An 11860-nucleotide genomic window follows, 5' to 3' on the forward strand; every position below is an offset into this window, starting at 1 on the left:
TCGAACCAGAGACCTCGGTTCGGAAGCCAAGCGCTTTACCGCTCAGCCACAGCGCCTCCTCACATCCCTATTACCGATGGCTATCTTTCACTGGTATTTCCGTGTGCCTCATTAGCCGTGCGGGCTTCCGCCAAGAAAAGGCCACACGAGAAATGGTGTATTGATAGGGACACGGTTGTTGATGCTCTTTTTCAGTGATACCCAACCTAATTCGAGCTGCGGGCCATTTTAATTTTGGACACTCGTGTTGCGGGCCACATGACCGAAAAGGTACGATATGAAATTGACCTGAAACATTTTAATAGAAACTCTGGATCTGGTATTTACATTAAATAATGGGTTTTTGGAAGTAATTTTTTTTACGCGTCGGAAAATGGCTACATTTCTCTAATTAAAAATTGGGCATCATTGTAGATAGTTTTACCACCGACTCATTTTCTTGTTTTTTTTTTTAAATATTCCTATCGATCCTACAATCTCTAGGCGCAGTTTAACAAACTAAGAATGCAGCCATATTTGGTTTATAATGCCGTTTATATTATATATATATATATATATATTTAAACAGTCTTAGTTTCTTTCTAAAACAAATATGCTGGCTTATAATCATGTACCACAAACAAGTTAAGATCCGTTCACACATCCTGGTAGATTCTAAATTTAGAGTCACTTTTAGTTACTTTGGCTCTCCCATTTCGTAAACGCATAAATATTAAATGTCATGGTACCAATACATCAGAGAAAATGTAAAGGCCCTAAAAAAAAAGAGGAAAGTTTCTACACTTTGTGCTGACGTTTCGGCCGGCCGGATGAAACCACGTCGCGGGCTAAATCTGGCCCTCGGGCCGTATTTTGTGCATCACTGCTCTATTTCATCCTTAGCTATGCAATAAACTTGGTCCATATCACCACAACGGGGAGATAATTCTCTTTCCAATTTGCCAAATCGGGTTTTGAAGGTACATTAGACGTTGGCGGATGAAGAGTTACTTACTTGCGCTTAGCAGATGGCATAGAATTCAGCGGTGTTTAGCCCTATGACCCCGTATTACAATGCCCTAATAGGCGTCGACCATAACAGTAAATTATTTTAGTTCACAGGCCCAGGTAAATATAAATTTTGCTGATGTTTTGAAATGGTAATCAGAATGATTGTTAGCTTAAATAATACACATATAAGCTTAATATTACACTAAAGAACTCAATCCACTGGCGGATCCACGGAAGACGGTAGGGGCGAAGGGGGGGGGGGCGGACGAATTAAATAATACACTTATAAGCTTAATATTACACTAAAGAACTCAATCCATTGGCGAATCCTGAGAAAGCGGTAGGGGCGAAGGGGGGGGGGGCGGACGAATTTTAGTACAGAAATCACACAATTTGTATACGAATTTAATACTTATGCTAATAATATATACTAATCGGTTGTATTTGAAAAGTAGTAAGGGCCTATAGATTCATATTAGAATATGTTTCAAGTAAAACATTATTCAAAAGGTCCTTTTTTATAGGATGAATAATGAGCTGTAGATGTCAGGAGAATGCGTTTCTTCTGCAGTGAAGAATTCAAGAAAGTGCTTTTGGCGTATACATATATATATATATATATATGCGTTTATGCTTAGGGTTTACTCGGCGTTAGAGTTAAGGTTTGAAAAAAAATCGCCCCCCCCAACCACTCCAAAGTTTTGGATCCGCTAGTCACTCAATCTGGGTACATCATATTCTTTAATAACACCCTCACATAAAACATATAATAAATAAACAAAAATTAAAAAAAAATCAAATAAATGTACCTCCACTGATATAAAGAGAACACAGAAACTTGAGAGCTGGCCCTGTCAGAGTAAGTTCTGTGGTCGTTTCATTCATGTCACACCTGTAGTCAACTGTTGTGCTGTCTATGATTGAAACTTGTTGGTTGATACAGTTGAAAGTGTCAGTCTTACTTGTTGTAAATGTCAAATTGACATTTATTAGTTTTAATGCTGCTTAAAAAATAAAAAAAAGTAATTAAATAGATATTATAATTAGCCTGTTATGTAGTATGGGAATTGAGAATAGAATTAGATATATAAATTTTGTAATGGTTTCGACAGTTAGAGTGTAACTTAAACCTTATGAAATGACGTAAAGATTGTACCTTAATAACTACCCTTCGCGTTTTTAATTTTTAATGAAAACTTTCGTAATAGAATATAAGTTCTTCGTCTTTGCATGTTTAAGAAGGTGATATGGGAATTTCGCTTTGAAAAGCTGCTTAACTGAACTGTTAAATTGGAACTTTTTTTCAACATGGCCTGTACTTAATAGGAGTTTCTTTGCTTGTTTAGGCCTTGCTATTTTCACTTTGTATGTTTCATTACTTGTAAGATTATTGACAAACACTTGAACAAAATGCTACTAATGGTTCTTATATAGGGCATTATCTTGATAGAGTTTAAAAGAAAATTATGGTTTTTATATAGCCCTACTTTCATGCTTATAGCATGCTCAGAGCGTTTTGGTCCAATCTCAGTTGTGAACCACACGCATCCCCCTTCTTTGTAGACACTGCACCCACCCATATGAAACCGTAAACCATATCCTTTTTGAATGCCCCTCCCTAATCCACCTTAGGCAGACCCTACTACCACTCCAGCCCAACATAACCAACACCCTGTACGACAGTGATGAACAACTTATGAAAACAGCACACTATTTTTCCTTGACACAGTCTGCAGAAGAGCTGACAGCTCAGCAGCAATAAAGCTGGCTAGAAGAAGAAGAAGTGGACCAGTGGGGTTGAAGGGGTATCTAGGAGAAGTCTTTTCCGTGCTGCCTTTAGGCACCCAGTAAACACAACTCAGCTCAAGTCGGGTACGAACTTCGAGCCACCTTCATACATAGCCAAGCCAAGCCAAATTCAAGCGTACTTAACCTCTCGACCACGCTTCCCATTATAGTCATTGAAATTGGGATTTTGGTCTTAAAACATAAAAGTTTAGATTAAATCATCCGATCATCACTTACCTATATAGAGGGGCCCACAGACATATACAGTTTCAGTGTTATTAAATTGATTACATTTGTGGAAGTGTTAGAGAATCTGGGAATTCTTTTGTATTTAGACTTTTTAAACAGAGTTTTCTTTTGGCTGAAGAAGGAACCTATAGATTCTTGAACCACCATTTTTTTTGTTGCAATATCGGTATAGATGGCATGATCATAACATAGTGAAATGTGCGAATAAAAATAATCTTTTTCGCCAGTGTATATATTTCTATGTCTATGGTCAGTGCAGTATTAGGACTTAGATGCTATCTGAGATACGGGGCGTTTTAATAAGTCCAGATATTATATGCCAGTGCTAAATATTTCTTTGGGTCTTTTGAGGCCTATATATAAATCTGACTCTGCAGATGGTTTAGACATTTGCTTTGGTATATCTAAAAAAAAAAGTGCATACAAAATTATTGTAGGCTTTAAAAATGTAGAGCTAATTAATACTTCCGTATTTTGTGTACCGGATACACTAGAGACGCCATATATGAAAATCAGTCACACACAATATAGAAAAAAAAAAGTTAATAGTTCTGGCATGGAACTATACTAATGGAACACCAGCTTCGAGTTTTTTTACAAAGCCAAAGAGAGTCGAAGTGCCGTCGCGCATCATTTTTGCGCATGGTGCAATGTGGAGAAATCCATGATGATGTCAAAGAAGAGATTTACTCCGTCAGTCCCTTGCAATGGGTGTAAAACTTTCGTACGCTCTATTTGATTAGATGTGTAAAAACTTCATCCATTTTCTGACTATCTGATATAATAGATACAATTTTCCCGAATAAGAGATCGTCACAAAAGTTATTTTTTTCGACCACCCTATAAAATGCCACATTTTTTCAAAAAAATAGAATCTAAATTCCGAAAATACAATCTTTCAGTGTTTCTGTGTTTGGTTTATTTACACTAAATCTGGATGGAGACCTGTCTACCGTTCCTCTAAATGCGTATTTGTTATGATATACTAAATTGCACGAAATAAAAATAAAAATAGGAGGCCTAATACAGTTTTGACACTCCAAGCTACGCATTTCTAATCGTTTTTATTATTATTATTATCGAAAGGACTAGGCTATAGGCATACACGTCTCGTGGGAAACAAAGAAAAAGTTCATCTCGGTAATATTGTAGCCTAAATAAAATGACAAAAAAAACAAAACAACTATAGCCTAATCTAAAATGAAATAGATCTAGAGCTAGATTTTCTTGGACGAGTGATACAAAATAAGTATAAATAATAAGTCATAGTCATATGAATCTGATAGATCTAAAACAAATACTGATAGTCATTCATTAATTAATTATTAGAATTACTGGACTACCAACTGGGTATTTTTATTGCCAAAATACAATGTATTTTATGTGCATTTATTAAAAACAACAACCAAAAATTAAGCGTTCGACGCAACTAGATATAATATTAATAATATAGATCTAGATTCTGGTTCTAGATCCAGAAAGCTACTTCTCTAATTCAGTTTTCTAGTTTAATTCTAGTTAGATCTAGATGTCTAGACCAGTAGATCTAAATCTAGCCAGGGTTTTTGTCATGGAATAGATCTATAAACCTGCAGCCGCCTACTGATCACGATATGACAGATACTATTGATGAGATACTCTCTCTACTTCTATATAATATAATATAATATAAATATATATAGATCTACATCTAGATCTAGTAATCTAGTAGATCACAGTAAAACTCAATGTGTACTTCCGACTTTAGCTCAACAAGTCTACTCCAAAGTATACTAGTAAAGTCACAAAGTGTAAAGGATCATTATAGGCTATATTCAAATAAAAAATTTATAGGCCTAAATGAATCGAATAATCAGTCACTGATTTGACAAATCTAAATTGTTATTTTTTAAATGGCAAGTGTTATTGATGACTTCTGACTTGTAAACGAGTTGCAGAGATTCTAGCTTTTATTTTGATGACATGTTACGATATATCAATGATATTTAGATAAATGCAAGTACCTAGAGGAACAGAGAGAAGGACCATTTAATATGAGGCAAAGAAGTAAGATGTTTATAATCCATCAAACTCACAGAGGACTTGTGTCGGCATTTCAAGCATTTACAGAAGCTACAAACTATGCTACAAAAATGATAGGCTTGTCTTTGATTCCTAAGACTTATGAGGAATGCTGTTTCCAGAGGCTACTCAGCCCCAGCTGTGACCTACATATTATGCCACACTGAGCACAGGCATAACCATTGTCCACCTGTGGTAGAATCAGTTGTTTTTTTTTTTGCCATCTACCCTCGGCAATTAATTTTCATTGGTGTATACCACACCTTTGTAAGTGACCTCCTGCTGTCTCGTTCTGAAGCTGTATGCAACCAGGTGCTCTCTTATTCTATGTCAGTTAAAGTAAGTTGGCGCCTAAGCATTTCTGTGTTACCTCTTTACGTGCATATGACATGTTAGGCAAATGGTTTAGCCTATCGGAATGCCATTTCGGAAAGTATAGGTGCTTAAAATGAAACTCCAAATATCTGGACTTCCAGTTACCAAGAAAATAAGCTTAGGATTCAAAGAGACGACACTGGCATTTCAGCTAAGACGATCAGTGAAATTAATAGCAACTTTAATTGCAGTCCACCAAACAAGATAAAAAAAAAACAAGTGTGGCTTCAATAGCATTGATGATATTAAATTTACTTTTATCTCATTTACTAGTATTACTATTTCATTGACTATGGTTTTTTATTGTCAAATAGGCATAAGTACATGTAGTAGTTCCTGCTATTTGATGAAAAATAATAATTAAATTGTGTATAGTCTATATACAAATGTTTATAAGAGGTCACAGCTTAGCTTAATTTACTTAATATTTTAAAACTATGATTTTGTGTTCTGACTCTACTCTAAATAAATTATATTTTATTTTAAGAATGCCAAGTTGGAAATTCTGTTCTGATGAAAAAAAATTATTAAACTAAAGTAGATGTTTATGGTTCTTTTGTATTTATTTTTAAATTATTTATTCATTAAAAATTAATTGCTCATTAACATTTACTTGAAGTAAAGATCAAAAACACAAATTCAATACATGATCAGCTCCCAATTCAAGCAGATCACAGCCCATCACTTAAATGTATTTACTGTCAATTCTACAGACTATTCATTTCAAAATGTTGCTTTAAATTGTTATATGACACAATCAAAGTACTGGTACCTCACATTGATGTAGGACTAAAGCAGCTGAAATAATGACAAATTTTCATTCACTAACTTGTACTGTCATTTATTATCAGACGTGTTAAAACTAATGACCTGTATATATAATTGATTAAGCAGGAGCATCAACAAATCTTGAACAATAATTGTCTACAGAAAAACTTTATTCTTATCCAAACAATATACATTTACAATGTATTTAAACAAGTTAATTTATACAAATCTGTATGGCCTAAAGATTATGGTGTATTTTGAGCATTGTGTGAATACCAAGTTACATTATTACATGAAAATAGTGTACTCATTTTTTAAATGTTCTGGGTAATAAAAATTAACAACTAATATGATACAATAAAATTGAAGCATTAGTCAAATAAAAAAAAAAAATTCGCTCAAGATCTATGTGAACTCTATGCTTGAAAAAAATCATTTTGAAATTAATTTAAAAAAAAAAAAAATTATGGTTCTTTAGTCAATGGAATGATAGCAGCAATTATTTAACAATTTCATGATTATCCATTAATCTCAATATACTTATAACGGAAAAATAATTCATAAGGTTTAGATACAACCATTTGAAATAATGATTATAATTTTTTTCTTAATTTGCTTAATTCAAATCTAATATAAACAAGATTTCCTCTGTCAAGAAAATTATGAGGGAACAACATGCATGTTCTTCTCAGTAAGTTTTGCAAAGGGAATTAAGAATATATATGATGTTGCTTTTTTTTGCCAACATTTTAAACCTTCGCACCAGGCTTTAGTTTTAAGGAGAATGCACCATATTTTATGTTTACTTTTGATAGATTCTTATTTTAATTTTAAAAAAGTAAAATTTCCCTTACATATCTTGCAATCTATGGGGCAGATGATATAAAGTTTATCAGTTTCTGTGCCCCATGGTTAGCGAGGGTGTCATGTACCCAGCACAACAACCAACCACCTTTTGAAAAAAAAATCCCATTTCAGACGTCACAATCTATAGGGCCGATGATGTTAAGGTCATTTGATTCTTTGGCCAGTGCATCATGTGGCCAGCACAACAACCAACCATCTTTACTTTCCAAAACAAAAGTCAGCTACCCATTAGAGTTAGGTGGACTCAGGGGCACCCAAAAATCTAAAAAAAAATTTAATCCGAGTCTTCACAGAGATTCAAACCCATGACTTAACCATTCAGCCATGGATCCCCAAACTGCCTTTACTTATTCCTTACTATTGCCATGTATCCCTAGCCTTTTGAATTCTGAAATTGAAAATCCCAGTCTTAATTGAACCCAGGAACCCTCAGTTCAGAAGCCAAGTGCTTTACCACTCATTCACTGCACTCCCTATTGTTTTAATGGGGCTCAGATTAATAGTTTTCAAGTACAATATCAAACAGATTTAAAGAAATACTAAATCCAAACCTGTTGGCTGAATGACAGGATATACATAAATATGTATAGAGCTTACAGTATAATATATATATCTTAAATTAAAATTGGTCCAAGACTTTTATTTTGCAACATGATGGGATTTTCCTTTCTGGTGGTGCTATGCAGGAGTCCAAGAATCTCATCTTTTCTCATAACAGAAAGTTATCTAGTTATAAAAATAAATAAAAGGATTTTAAAAAAATAAAAATATGTGTGACATGTGTTGACCATGCTAAACGTATATATGTTATTAAGTATAATTATATAATTTTGCTATTCTAAAAATAGTCTGTACCTAAAAGGAGCTACTGTGTTAATGTGTAGACATGGCCCTGACCTTAATAGTTATGAATTATTACTAAAGGTGAAGGCAGATATTCAGTTAATTTGATGGACATTGCACTCATCTAAAAGCAACTATAACATATATTATGATTTACATTTTCATGGAAAACTAGTTTTTCAAAAATACAAGTACTTCAGCTTATGAGAAAAGTGCATAGGGAAAAATTGCAGTACCTTACCTTTAAGAGGTGCAACCAATCATTGACTTGTCAGGAATGCATGCCTTTTTCTTGCATTTCCAAACATAACTGTAATTATACAATTAGGCATAATGGCTAATTTCTTTTGAAAACATTACAATTAAAAAATAATATTATTAAATTGAATACATTGTTGTATCAAACATACAAATTATCAGACATAATTTTGCCTAATTTCATCTAACAGTTTATTGTAAAGGAATGGCCAGCACAACAGCCAAGTATATTAGGCATTCATGAAAGATGAATTTGCTTAAGAGTGTTATAAAAAAAAAAACTAGAGAAAAATGTTAAATTCCATCCCCGATATTTGGATGTTGCTTGACCATGAAAATCACACTTCATAAAACATCTTTTAGATAACTAAAATAAAAATTGTATAGTAGTACTTACAATAAATATTGAATGGATGCCAATATTATTAATGTCTGCCCAGAGAGTAGAAATAGTATAAGTATGATCCTTGAGCCATTCTGGTACATCATCAGAACTGGTTGGCATGGTTCTACTTGTTAATAACTGAAACATTACAAACATTTTTTTAAATTTATAAATTATCACAGACTAGAATAGAAATGTTGCCAGGAAAAATACCAATGGTTAGAATGCACCTGATGATACTTTTGTAGCCTTAAAATGCACCAAAACTTCATTCATTAAATCTGATAAGAAACATATATGTATCACACAAGTCCAAGTTGATCAGAGTGTCATAGCAAATAATTAACTAGATATGAGAGTTTTATATTAAAGTGCTGAATTTCTGGGGATAGATCCAACTTGACACCACATCATTTATTATTTCATGAACTCATGGGTCTGGGCATGGCATGGAATGGGAACTATTATTTAATGTATGGGGTGTAGGCGAGGCATGGATTATAAATTGTCTTGTATAGATTAGATTGGGTAAAACTTCCCATCGAAGGTAACTTTACTGATAGATCTGGATCAATTATAAATTTATGGGATCTAGGCCTGCATAAATTTTATCTTTTATTTATATATTTTATGTACATAAATAACTAGTCTAGATTCTATAATTATATCTTAATAATAATTTTTGTAGATGTCATATAATATCTAAAATATTAAGTATAGATCAGTAGATTTAGAATTTTAGCTAGTAAATATTTTTATATTCCAAATCTAAACTGGATCAATATATCTATCTAGAATTTAGATCAGTAGATTTAGTATTTTAGCTAGTAAAATACTTTTATATTCTAAATCTAAACTGGATCTAGATCTAATTATTCTAGAAGCTTAGATCTAGAAGACTAGTTGTCAAGATTTGACTACACTATGGCTAAGGCTAATGCACTAGCCAAGTAGGCCTACTAGATAGATCAAGAGACAGAGTACTAATAGTAATAGACTCTTGCCTCGTTGGGCCTCTCAAATCAGCTACAGACTTTAGAGACAATTTAGGAAGGTGAATTTCGATCCAATTCCAAGATCTACAAACTACAGGTTAGAGTCTAGCTAGAGATGCTAGATCTAGTCTAGAAGGCTGATCAATTAAAAATAAAATCAATCATTTCTAAGTTTGTAAAATTATATTTTATAGATCTAATCTATCTATTTATAATATAGAAATCTATGTCTACTATTTTAATATTTAAAATGATATATGGCTGATGATATTAATTATTTTAATAGAGACATTGACATACTAGTCTAGATTATTATTCGAGATGACCTCAGATGATGATAATCAACTGGTAGAGCTATAAGTCAGTATAAACTATAATATAATCACTGCATTCGTTTCATTCACTGTCTGTATCAATAATCATGTGATGTGAAAGTGAAGTCTAGATTTAGATCTAGATTAGATAGAATTGATAGATTATAAATCTACTTTCTACTATTAAAAAGTATTATTATTATAAATCTACATCTACTAATATTAGTACAGGTACTAGATCTACAGGCAATACACTATTGATTATAGTGACTATAATTACCGTCACTATACACTAATATAATACTAGTAATACAGTTACAGTATAATACAGTCTATAGACTATAGTCTATAGTCAACTATAGTCATGATCGATAGATCTAGACGTAGACTAGATCTATAAACATTCATATTGACCTCATGTATGGTCTAGATCTAGAGAAAATAGAGTGGAAATCATGACTTTATTAGATCTGTTGAGTTATTTTTTTAAAAATATCTTTTAAATAGATCTAGAACCATATAGTCTAAGTCTGGGTGTTGTAGATGTAGATTATTCTAGATATAAGAGATCTATAGATAAGTTCGGTTTTTTAAAAATGCGCATTCGAAATTTAAAATACCCAGATTTAAGTATTAATATACCCATATTGGTAGGGCCGCGTTAATCATTTATTAGATCTATTAAAGCATGTCTATATAAAAGATATTATTATTAAAAAAATATATTATTATATAAAAGATATAGTTGTGAATATTTACTAAAAAAAATAAAATAATGAATTTTTTACTTTTGCCAATTAACACTCTGGCTGGCAAAAAGGATGACTCCTCAATACTGTGAAAAGACGATAACTGCATGAGTTGGTTTGGAATTGTATTTTGTAAGACTAACTTTAAAAAAAATATCCTTTAAGAGAATAAACGAAAAAAGGTTTGTCAGAAGAAAAGCTGGCTGGACTACGCAAATAATGGACCAGCCTCTCTCTCTTGTTAAGAACATTGGTGACCGGGAAAAGTGGAGGATTTAGTTACGCGGGACAGATGATAATGATTTAATGGACATAAAAAAAAATCCAGATTTTCTGTAAAATACCCAAATGTGAAAGTACTGAAAACAGCTATTTTAATGGGGTGGCCTTAAAAAAATAACTTTTGTGACGATCCCTTATTCAGGAAAATTTTATAAATCACAAAACATTGTGAGAAAATGGATGAAGTTTTTAGAGATCTAATAAAATAAAGCGTAGGAAAGTTTTACTCTCATTGAAGGTCAGTCCAAGTGACTGGAGGAGTAAATTTCTTCTTTTGCATCCTCCTGAATTTCTCCATATTGCACCATGCGTGAAAATGATGCGCGACGGCACTCCCCTAGTAAAAACTAGGAGCTGTTGTTCCATTAGTATAGTTCCATGCCTGAACAACCTATTGTCGATATTTTTAAAATTTGTTTAAAGATGAAAATACGGAACAATTTGATATTGATAACTAAATTATATAAGTGTAATATTAGTAAATTATGCGATTTCAAACAACCGTTCAATGTTCATAAGTTTCCAGGGGCAGAATACATTGGAAACAGGGCCGATTATAAACGGCGGGCCCAACTTTTGGACTGGACATCACTGTTTTAGTCTACTCACATTTCCTTTCTCTTTGGTTTAGTGTCAAGAGTTCTTGCTGGTGCTTAAACGTAAACCGATGTTTTCAGGCCAACTCCAACTGACCTGTGTCGCCTGATGTTATAAAAGATCGTTTATAAAGGCTCATCAAAGGCAAGGTTGACTCACATATGAATAAATACGAGATCGGATACATCAGAACGTTTTGGAATATTACCCGAACAGCGGAATAGTGCATTGGACATTGAGCTGCTGTTGATGCTCTTTTATCAGCCAAAGCCTTCACTCTTGAAATAAGGGAGCAATTGCATTGAAATATGAACTCAACTTACCCTGAGTGGTAAAGCG

The 11860-nt window shown here is 33.0% G+C and overlaps 1 protein-coding gene and 1 long non-coding RNA gene across 10 annotated transcripts in view; both read right to left on the reverse strand.

Moving 5' to 3' along the window:
* LOC106062041 (receptor-type tyrosine-protein phosphatase alpha-like) overlaps positions 1-1988 on the reverse strand; it is a 64431-nt gene extending 62443 nt beyond the window's left edge. For all 4 annotated transcript variants that reach the window (XM_056031224.1, XM_056031225.1, XM_056031223.1 and 1 more), the window contains exon 1: positions 1800-1988. In XM_056031224.1, coding sequence (XP_055887199.1) covers positions 1800-1875 — 76 coding nt within the window. In that variant the 5' untranslated portion in view covers positions 1876-1988. The remainder of the gene's footprint in view (positions 1-1799) is intronic.
* Positions 1989-6974: 4986 nt separating this feature from the next.
* On the reverse strand, positions 6975-11299 carry LOC129926529 (uncharacterized). Of its 6 annotated transcripts, none has more exons than XR_008778235.1 (5): positions 10308-10638; positions 9880-10032; positions 8597-8722; positions 8183-8251; positions 6975-7824 (listed from the first exon to the last, which is right to left on the reverse strand). It is a non-coding gene; the product is annotated as an uncharacterized LOC129926529 (long non-coding RNA). The 6 variants fall into 6 exon arrangements; XR_008778236.1 differs by lacking the exon at positions 10308-10638 and adding an exon at positions 10174-10288; XR_008778238.1 differs by lacking the exons at positions 9880-10032; positions 10308-10638 and adding an exon at positions 10682-11299 and having other exon boundaries at positions 6976-7824.
* Positions 11300-11860: the final 561 nt, after the last annotated feature.

Source organism: Biomphalaria glabrata, chromosome 5, assembly GCF_947242115.1.
Source record: "Biomphalaria glabrata chromosome 5, xgBioGlab47.1, whole genome shotgun sequence".
Taxonomy (NCBI): domain Eukaryota; kingdom Metazoa; phylum Mollusca; class Gastropoda; family Planorbidae; genus Biomphalaria; species Biomphalaria glabrata.